The 9,743-nt window shown below is 64.4% G+C and overlaps 4 protein-coding genes across 4 annotated transcripts in view; 2 read left to right on the forward strand and 2 right to left on the reverse strand.

Moving 5' to 3' along the window:
* Positions 1-118: 118 nt before the first annotated feature.
* EMIHUDRAFT_195496 (hypothetical protein) lies at positions 119-1,261 on the reverse strand (the record flags this gene model as incomplete). Its single annotated transcript, XM_005775366.1, has 3 exons — positions 119-448; positions 541-759; positions 830-1,261. The coding sequence occupies 3 exons, from the start codon at positions 1,259-1,261 to the stop codon at positions 119-121; spliced, it is 981 nt and encodes a 326-aa protein (XP_005775423.1).
* Positions 1,262-1,748: 487 nt separating this feature from the next.
* Positions 1,749-2,942, forward strand: EMIHUDRAFT_195497 (hypothetical protein; the record flags this gene model as incomplete). Its single annotated transcript, XM_005775367.1, has 1 exon — positions 1,749-2,942. One exon carries the CDS (start codon positions 1,749-1,751, stop codon positions 2,940-2,942), a length of 1,194 nt encoding a protein of 397 aa, XP_005775424.1.
* Positions 2,943-6,674: 3,732 nt separating this feature from the next.
* On the forward strand, positions 6,675-7,631 carry EMIHUDRAFT_432120 (hypothetical protein). The gene is made up of 4 exons (XM_005775368.1): positions 6,675-6,690; positions 6,759-6,821; positions 6,974-7,250; positions 7,393-7,631. The coding sequence occupies exons 2-4, from the start codon at positions 6,759-6,761 to the stop codon at positions 7,395-7,397; spliced, it is 345 nt and encodes a 114-aa protein (XP_005775425.1). The 5' UTR covers positions 6,675-6,690; the 3' UTR covers positions 7,398-7,631.
* A 76-nt stretch (positions 7,632-7,707) lies between these two features.
* The window catches only part of EMIHUDRAFT_447764 (hypothetical protein), a gene marked incomplete at its 5' end in the record, with an annotated part of 3,778 nt that continues 1,742 nt past the window's right edge, over positions 7,708-9,743 (reverse strand). Inside the window, 2 exons of the mRNA XM_005775369.1 lie at positions 7,708-8,287; positions 9,527-9,695. Coding sequence (XP_005775426.1) covers positions 8,211-8,287; positions 9,527-9,695 — 246 coding nt within the window. The 3' untranslated portion in view covers positions 7,708-8,210. The remainder of the gene's footprint in view (positions 8,288-9,526; positions 9,696-9,743) is intronic.

Genomic DNA, 9,743 nt, shown 5'->3' on the forward strand with positions numbered 1-9,743 from the left:
GGTGCGAACAAAGCCGTTCTCGAAACAAAGGCGAAAGAGTACTTTAGTCTGCGTGGGTGCTGCTTGTGCGGGACCCTGCGCGCTGCGGGGAGATGCCCGCGAGATAGGGTGTGGGCGATCAGCCGGTGCTCCGCTTCTCTGCTGGCTCTCCGCGCGGCTCGTTGGAGAGTGCAGCAAAGAGCCCAGCCTTGCCGGCGAACTCCTCGTCGGCGGGCGAACGGGCCGCAGCCTCGTCCGCGCGGCGTGCCTCCTCTTGCGCGGCGCGCCTCTCCTCGAGGAAGCCGGCGACGCTGAAGTTCTCCATCGTCTTGGCGTCCTCCGCCTCCTGCGCCGCGCGCCTCGCCTCGAGGAACTCGACGACGTCGAAGGGCGGCATCGCCCGGATGCAGTCGTCGGTGTCGAGCGGCGCCCACACAAACACCTCGGTCAGTCCATTGCTGAGGCTCGCCTGCGCGGGAGGGGACGGAGGGGAGGGCAGAGGGTCGTGCCGGTAGACGGCGCAGCAAGGCTCTGTCTACTGGCAGAGACGCTCGCTCTCACATTGTCGAGCAGGACTCGATACGGCGCGACCATCTCCATCGGCCAATTCGCCTCGCGGTAGTAGTGCGCCACGACCATGCCGGGCAGCCACTGGTCTTGCCCGACGCAACACTCCACCGCAGCGCCGATGCTGAAGCGGACTGTCGCGCGGATACAAGCGTCCGAGTCGGCCGGTGCCCAGACTGTGCGTGACGTCAGGTCGTCTCCGTCGAGCAGGACCTAACAGGCGTGAGGTGTTGTGTCTGGGACGAGGCGCGTGCTGAGGAGGAGACGACTTCAGAGTACCAACCTGGTAAGGAGCAAGCTGCTCCTCCGGCCAGGAGGCCTCGCGGTAGTGGTGCCCGATGACGACGCCGCGCACCCACTCGTCCACTCCGAGCCGGCACTCCACGGCGGTTCCGAGAGCAAAGCGGAGGTCGGACAGCGGTGGGGCGTTGAGCATCCTCTCTGCACCGTGATCGATCTCTGGCTTGACCGCCGGCATGTTCTCGAGAACATGCGACGACGCCAGCTCACCGCGCTTGACAAAGCCGAGGAGGACGTCTGACAGCTGCGTCTTGTCGAGCGTGCCAAGCTTGTGCTCCACGCTCTGTCTGCGGCCGTATTCGGCGGCGAGTACGGCTGCAAGCGGCCTCACCTCGGTGCTGCACCGCCGGGAGACGGCGGTCGGCCGGAGGCGGAACGGCGCAAGGGCGGAGCGTCGCATGCTTGGCAGCATCATGCGAGGTTTTGGGAGGAACCCGGGGGTGCTTCTTCCGGACGGGGAGTGCCGAGCTAGTGCCAACGAAAACGCCTCTTTTTTTGAGCTTAGCCTCTTTTTTTGAGCTCGTCTTTCATTTTTTTAGATTTTTATCGATATTGGGACGTTGCTGTGTGGCCGTAAGCCTGTGCTTTGACAACACAAGTGACATCAACGGGCGGCGGGGGGCGAGCCACATCACTGGCACGCGGCAATGAGGACACTCGCTCGCAGAGCCTGGCGGTTGGCGCCCGCAATAGGTGTAGGGCGTTTTGGCGCGAGTCAGTGGCTGATTGATTAGGAAGGCGAAACACAGTGCGCGTCACACCAATCCTCGCAACGCAACGCGGCCAAAGGATATCCACCCGAGAACCTCCCAGCGCGGTAACTCCCTACCCGGCTTGGAGCCGGAACCCAGGCTGGTTTGTTGGCCGTGTTGCTCTGGGTCGCCCAGCACGCGCTCAGCTTCATGCGTTACCACGCCTGCCTGCAGAACCTCTCGCACGAAGATCTCCTCCAGATCGCGGCCAGCGGCATGCGCGAGTGCCGCGCCACGCGCATTCTCGGAGACGCGATGCTCGCGTCGAAACTGCCCGAGCAGCTCGCAGCCGCCGTTCTGTTGTCGCAAGACCTGATCGCACCGGTGCTCTCGTCGCTGCCCCTCACGGACTTGCGCACGGCGCGCGTGTGTCACCTGTGGCGCGATGCCTGGCATGAGAAGATGTTGCTCCCTCTCGGCCAGCTGCGCCACCTGCGCTCCGTTGGAGAGTTTGGCTATGCAACCCAAGTGGTCGCCATGCCCGGGCGCGAGGCGGTGCTTGTGCCAAACTATGAGCAGCATCGCCTGGATGTGCTCTGTTCGCAACCCGCGGCCTTCGAAGAGCAGCTCTGCGCCCCCGATATTGACGACGGAGAGGTTGTCGAAACGCTCCGGACGCCTTCCGCCGTAGCTCTGATGGCCGACGGCCTCGCCTGGGTGGTCGAATCCGATCGCTACAGTGTGGTCAAGGTTGACCTGGAGGAGAAGCTGCGCCTCCACGAGATCGAGCGAAGCCAGCTCGGCGACGGCGCATTTCCTGAGGACGTTGCCATCGCGGACGATGCGTTGCTTGTCCTCTCTCAACGGAACGGGGAGACGACGGATCACTGCGTCTCCGTCTTTTCGGCTTCGACGGGGGAGTTCCAGCACAGCTTCGGCGGCTGGGGCAAGGGTCGGAGCGAGCTATTCCTCCCAACATCGATGGCGGTGCACGGCGAGTCCGTGTACGTGGCGGACAGGGGCAACCACCGAGTGCAGGTCTTTCGGCATGCGGATGGGATGCACGTTCGCAGCATCGGCCTTGACGCCGCAGTGACAGAAGAGCTGTGGGAGGACATGCTGGATTGGGGCGTCGAGTACGAAGGCGAAGACCCACGCATCGGCGCCGACCTCGGCGAGTTCGACCACCCTTTTGGAGTCGCCGTCGGCCACGGCCGCTTGTACGTGAGCGAGTACGAGGGCGCTCGCGTGCAAGTGCTGACGCTCGAGGGCGAGCCGCTGCATGTCTTCGCATCGCCGGACGGCAAGCCACTCGGGGGCATCTGCACGAGCGGCGAGCAGGTTTGGGTCGTCGGCGAGCACGACGACCCTAATCAAGTGCACATCCTCACGATCCGGGAGTAATCGCCGCCTGTTTTTGTACATCTCCGAACCTGCACAGAGAACCATGTCGCATCCACCGAACCATACAACGACCAGTGGTGTCCGATTCCGTTCGGGCCATGGCCCAATTCCGTTCGGATTTTTTCTTGTTTCGTTTTCGTCCTGTCGGCCCCCGTAATGTCGGCCCTCTTACCTTTACCTCTGGGTAGGAGGGGTCTAGGTTACCTCTACCTCTGAGGGCCTGCGGCCCTCTTACCTTTACCTCTGGGCAGCCGTGGGCCCTTTACCTCTACCTCTTAGCGACGTAGGGCCGTGATTTACCTGTGCGTGATCTCTCGTGTCTCGAGTGATCTCTCGAGTGATCTCGATAATATGTGATCTTCGATGGACGATGCAGCTATTTTCACTCGCCGGCTCGTAGAGAAGGGAAAATACAAACAATGCGCAGCCGCACGAGTGTTTCTGAGAAGTGAGATCGGCTTAGGTGAGTGCAGAGTGGCCAGGCATTTCACAAAATGGGCGCCGCCAGGCGCGCCTGGCCGCGCGGCTGCGTGCCCACCATCCCATGCACCATGGTTGGGCGCGCAGGACGAAATTATTTTTGGATGTCGACAGCCTTTTCTAATAAGAAAATGCCTCGCTCGGCGCCATACCGCTTTTCGGCGCACAACGGAGTTCGCAAACACTTTCAGAATGGAGGCAAACCTCAAGTCGATTTGTACCAAAGTTGGTAGACAGTGCCAAAACCACGGAATCGAGAGAGAGATTTTTGAGGGCCAACAATAAATCACGAGTCTCACAGTGATTTGGGCTCGGCAGCTTGTTCGCCCTCAGCCGAAGCTGGGGCCGGTACCGTAGCCGAGAGAGCCCGCGCCGATGAGTTCGACGCGGTCGGGGCTCTGGGGGGAGGCGGGGGCCCCCGGAGGCACCGTGCGCCGCGCCGCAGTGCGGAAACGGGGCCCCGGCGCTCAGAGTCGCTCAGAGCACCGACTTCCCGAGTGAGTACGGTTGAGTAGAGGGCAGATTTGGAGAGATCTCGAGGAGTACACACAGGTAGACCCTCCAACCATCAGAAAACTCCGACCTGATCGGTCGTACTGACCGCCGACAGATCACTCCAGACAGCAGACAGGCCGACGTCTGCACGCGGCCGGCCGGGCGAGAGGCTTGACACGATCCGACCCTGCGACCCTGACGCTGCTGCTCTAGCTATCAGACATGCAATGCTGACTGCTGCCACAATGTGCGACCTGTGCTGGCCCACTTGGCGGCCTTCCCGGTCAGTGGTGAGGCGCAGTTCAGAGCTGTTGATGGCGCGATGCCGCACTGGTCCCACATTGGTGACACGAGACCACCAAGTTTGCCGGTCCAAGAGAGAGGCACCGGCGCTCTCCTGAGAAAGTGCATGGTCCCTCTTGACTGCCCATGCGCGCGAGGCTGTGTAGGTAGGCATAGCCTCGAGAGGGCCAGCAGCCAATCCGAGGCGACGCGCATTGCGCCAGAAGCGTGCACGCGCTGGAAGGACACCTTCCTACTGGCCGTACGATCAGGTCGTCACTGAATGGTGGATACTAAGGCCGCGAGCTATGCAGGTGGTCAATTGTGCAGCATGGCACGGTCAGCAGCGCCGACAGGCTGTCGCAAGGCGTGATAGCATGGCCGCAAGTACAGCGAATTCCCATGAAAACAAGTAAAAAATCGCGCAAAAAATAAAAAATCGGCGCCTGCGGCGGGCCATGGGACCCCATCTCCCCCCCGCATGGATGCCCTCTAGGGCCCCCGCCTCCCCCCAGAGGGTCGGGGGGCCTTGCGGAGAGGCCAGCGAGATGGCGATCGCTGTACTTCATGGTGTCATCAAGTGACCGGCTGACAAGCCAGAGGTCGATACTCTGGACGACCCATAGGATGCCACGAATGCCTGAGGGAGAGGGAGGCGAGGCCAGAGGCAGACTCAGCTGCTCTCGGGTGATCTCGCTTGGTGGCCGAAAATGGCTCTTAAATTCGCGCACCTGGTGTCCGCACTGCCGCATGGTGCGAGCCGCCACTCATGAGAAGGTCTCCGCTGCGATGCTTTTGCTGTGTGCGTCAATGCAGCAACCCATCGAGCGCGTCACTATGACCTGACCCCTCTGTTGCATATGCTCTCCAGTCATGTTCGCATTGCGGTGGATTGCCAATTCGACCCACTCGAGCAATCATGCACAATCAATGCACCGAGAGACGCGCAGATTCTTTGCACCCCGGGTCAGCAGGCAGGCAGCAAGGTCAAAGTGGTCGCGGCACTGGTCATTCGCGATGCGGTAGGCGATGCGATCAGCCGTCGGCAAGCGGCGGTGAAGCCTGGTCCATGGCCGGGCAGGCGCGCCGCAGGCGAAGCGCTCTCGCGGGGCCTTGGTCGTCCCACCTCGAGGACAGAGCCCTCGGCGGGTTATCAGGGGCTACGTTCACGGGCGTACGTTTACCTGCCCTCACGTGGTTTTTCCGTTTACCTCTACCTCCGGCGGTCTGAGACAGGTTTACCTTTACCTGAGGCCCCCCACGCCAGCCCTACCTCTACCTGCGCCCCCGCCCTCAGAGCCGAGTAATGAGATTGTATTAGAGGGTTGGGGCATGTACCATGTAGAGGGAGCGGACCGTGAGTTGAGGAAATCGAGGGACGCGACCCACTTCGCCACAGACGGTCCCGCGCCTCGCCGCTATATGACGGCCACACGGCCGCAGCTCGTGTGCGTGTGGCCGGCTTTGTCCGGAGTGAATACTCCAACGCGCTCGTCGGTGACGGCGTCCCCCGATTTCGCCGCGCTCGGCGAACCTCGACAGCGCTTTCGGTGGCATGCAGCTCTTTGCGACAGAAGCCTGGAGTGAAGCTCCTCTGCTGCTCACACACTCTGCACAGTTGACACAGCCTACTGTGCGGCTGCCACAGCTGTGACAGCGATGGGCTCGCCCTCACTGGCCCTCAGTCACTTGTGCTGCGGCTTGTGTGAGTGACACTGCTCGGCGACTGCCGGCACACTGTGAGACCATGGGTGTGAGGTTAAACCACGCTACCAGCGCTTGGTCACATCGGCCCCGAGGTCAGATCCTTCTACTCTGTTGATGACAAGACTTGTCTACTGGCTGGAGCCGAGCAGGAGGGCCCAGCGCACAACCCCTGGTCAACTCAGGGTCCACACCCCGTACGGCTTTAAGGGATTTTGCCGCTCTGGCTCTCACCTAGACGCAAGACGGCTCTCTCTGTCTCTCCGCCGTCCGCGCCTTCAGCGAGCGCTTTTCTCCCTCCTAAACGGCCAGAGAGCAGCGTTTTTTCACAATGCACGCTTGGAGCAATATTATCGCAACCGCGAACGAAGCGCGCGATCTTTGCAATGTTCATATACATGTATGATTTGATTCGCGGGGGGTACGGCACTGCGGGCAAAAAACGGGCTGGCATGATGCTGCCACGAAGAAAAACAGAACGCTCATCGCACCACCACCCTCTTGGCAGCACAAAGCAAGAGACCAAACTGTCAGAGCCGTGATTTCTTCTTGGTTTTCTAAAAAAAAGAAAGAAAGAACACAGACAACCCAAGGGAGGGATGGGAGGACGGCACGCCGCCACCACACAGGGATTTTAAGGAGAGGTGTGTGGTGCGCTATCCGTCGCCCACCCTAGGGAGTCTGCCTCTTCCTATCTCTCTTCGCAGTCTCTCGCCGATTCGTTGGTTTTCTAAAAGCTCTCAGATTAGCGAATTCTTTTGCACGGTCGTGTCGCCCCGGGGCTCAGGCAAAGAGTGCGCTGCTGTTTGGCCCACGGGCCACGCGCCGACACCGCGCTCCTGCCCCCCTCCGCAGATGAAGCACGTCGCTGCGTACCTTCTGGCCCAGCTCGGCGGCAACGCCAGCCCCTCCGCTGCGGTGAGCAGACGCCGCCCCTGCGCTGCGCGCCTCCGTCCCTGAACCGCTGCCATCCTGGCGACGCGCGCCGTACCTGCGCCTGCACCTGGCGCCTCTCTGCGCGTTCTGAACCCGAAGCCGGCGTCTCACGCTTGCCTCTCTACCTTTCTCAGGACGTGACGTCTATCCTCGACAGCGTCGGTGTCGAGCCAGACTCTGAGAAGCTCGAGAAGCTGCTCGGGTCCCTTGAGGGCAAGGACCTGGTTGAGGTCCTCGCGGCGGGCAAGGCCAAGATGGCCGCCATGCCCTCGGGCGGCGGCGGCGGCGGCGGTGGCGGCGGCGGCGGCGGCGGCGATGCCGCGCCGGCGGCGGGCGAGGCGGCGGCCGCGCCGGCGGAGAAGGCGCCTGAGCCGGAGGAGGAGGAGGAGGAGATGGGCTTCGACCTGTTCGGTACGTCTCGCCCCGCTCTGCGCGGCCGCCGTCCCGCTCTGCGCGCGCCCGTCCCGTTCGCCGCTGGATTCCTCGCAGAGCCAGCCGCTTCCCGCCGTCGCCTGCCAGTGCAGTGCGTCTCACCCCCCCCCCCCCCGCGCAGATTAAGCTCACCGCCTTGTCGCTCGCTGCCTCACGGGCGTGGAGGTGCAGGGCCGAGGCTGTCGTCGCCAGTGGCCGGGTGGAGTGGGGGCGGTGGTAGAAGCAGATGGAACGCGGCACCGAGCCGTGCAGTCGCCGACGCCGCCCCCCTCTGGCCCCGGTCCCGGTCCTCGCGCGGGAATCCTAACCGGGTGGGAGGGAGTATGAAAATGTCCTCAATTTGTCAGTGTGATTTCACAACGCCCAAAAAGACTGTGGAGAGCTCTCCCGCCCCGTAGAGCAAAGACCCAACAATTTTCTCGTATATATCTAAGACGCTAGACGGTAAGAATTTTATCACTTAAGTCAGTTAAGTCACCCTACACCCATCTCCCATCCCGATCCGCGATCCGGCCATGGCCATCCCGAGACGTGACGACTGTGTGCGGGCCACGGCCCGCGCGCCGGGGCGCCGCCCTCCCGCCTTGGCCTGTCCCTCCCACGCGCCACGCCAAACCCAAAGCGCCCAACAGAGAACACGGCAACCCCCCCATCGCGAGACATTGGTCATTGAGCTCCGCGGGAGGGCGGGTCGCGCCGCCCCCCGCCCCCCCCGCCCCGCGCGGTGACTCGCCCCTCTCGATCGGTCTCGCGCGCGCAGTGTGCCGCTGTCGGGCGAGCGCGGTCTCTCACACTCTCTCGCGCTCTCAGAACCTCTCTCCAACCCCCAACCCGCTCTCACTCTGCCCCGCAGGCCGGGTCCGGGGACAGCGGCGCGGAACTGTGCGCATCTCGCTGTGCGCGCGACCCGCGAAGCACGCGCCACCCGCGGCAGCTCCCCTACTCCGTCTCGCGCGTGACCGCGAAGCGCAGCACGCACGCGACAAAGTCGCGTGCCGCGATGCCGTTCGTGTTTCCTGCCGAGTCGAGATGGTGCCGCTCGTGGATCTCGTAGAGCGAGACGACGAGGAGCGCCGCCCGCGCGCGCGCCGCCGCGGGGAAGAGCGAGTGGCTTGCCGGCGACCACGGCGCCGCCGCCCGCCGGATCAGCGCCGCCGCCTCGCCCTCGCCGCCCGCGGCGCGCTGCAGCGGCGTCGGCTCGCCCTCGTGCAGGCTTGCGCCGCTGCGCAGCAGGGAGAGAGCGCGGGCGGCGGTGAGGCTCTCAAGGTGCGCGAGCGGCGTCCAGCCGCGGCTGGCGACCAGCCAGGCGGCGAGGTCGGCGTGGCCTTCTTCGGTTGCGATCTCCTCGGGCGTGCCGCCGGGCGGCACGGCGGCGCGGGAGGCGCCGTAGGAGGAGAGGAGCTTGGCGACCTCGAGGTGGCCCTGGAAGCACGCGATGACCAGCGGCGTTGCGCCATCCTCCTTGGCTTGGCTGACCGCCGCGCCCGCCTCGAGGAGCAGCCGGGTGATCTCGACGTGGCCCTTCTGGCACGCGATGTATAGCGGCGTGGCGCCATCGTTCGTGGCTTGATCGATCGCCGCGCCGGCCTCGAGGAGCAGCCGGGCGGTGTCGACGTGGCCCTCCTGGCACGCTATGTACAGCGGCGTGGCGCCTTGGGTCTGGGCTTGGTCCTTCGCTGCGCCGGTCTCGAGAAGCAGCTGGGCGCACTCGACGTGGCCTGCCTCGCACGCAATCAGCAGCGGCGTGAAGCCGTCAGAATCTGCTTGGTTCACCGCAGCGCCGGCCTCGAGGAGCAGCCGGACGATGTCGAGGTGGCCCAGCCGGCACGAGATGAGCAGCGGCGTGGCGCCGTCCGCTGCGGCTTGGTCCTTCGCCGCGCCCGCCTCGAGGAGCAGCCGGGCGCACTCGAGGCGGCCGTCCTGGCACGCGATGAGCAGCGCGGAAGCGCCGCCGCCAGTCGTCGCCCCGACGCTTGCGCCGGCCTCGAGCAGCAGCCGCACCGCCTCGGCTTGCCCGTGCCGAGCGGCCCAGGTGAGCAGCGTGTCCTGCTTCTCGGTGTCGAGCCGCGCGTCGAGCTGGGCCGCGAGCGACGTCCCGCACGTCCCCCACCCGGAGAGGACGGCGCGCAGCGAGCCCAGGTCGCCCACCGCCAGCTCGGGCAGCAGAGTTGGGCTCAGGCCGCCGCTCATGCCGCCAGAAAGAAGAAAAACTAGCAAACGAATAAGACGACGTTATGTTGTCCCACACCCCTGACTGACCGTCTGCACCGCCGGCGGTGCCGGCGAGCTGTCCATCACAACCCGCAGCGAGTCGGGCCGCGCGCGCCAGCGAGCCTCATCTGCGCCCGCGGCGCGCAGCGCCTCCCCGTGCTGCTCGTCGCTGATGGCGTGCGTCTCGCGGAACGCGGTGCACGCCGCCCGCTCCTCGTCCGACACGAAGCCTGGGGAGGAGGAGGGGAGGGGGGGGGGGGG

Source organism: Emiliania huxleyi (genome assembly GCF_000372725.1).
Source record: "Emiliania huxleyi CCMP1516 unplaced genomic scaffold EMIHUscaffold_3, whole genome shotgun sequence".
Taxonomy (NCBI): Eukaryota; Haptophyta; order Isochrysidales; family Noelaerhabdaceae; genus Emiliania; species Emiliania huxleyi.

Bases quoted from the DNA above. Each gene is read 5' to 3' on its own strand.
- EMIHUDRAFT_432120 (XM_005775368.1), top strand. From the start codon at position 6,759: ATGAAGCACGTCGCTGCGTACCTTCTGGCCCAGCTCGGCGGCAACGCC. The intron at 6,822-6,973 runs GTGAGCAGACGC...TACCTTTCTCAG, and splicing joins ACGCCAGCCCCTCCGCTGCG to GACGTGACGTCTATCCTCGA.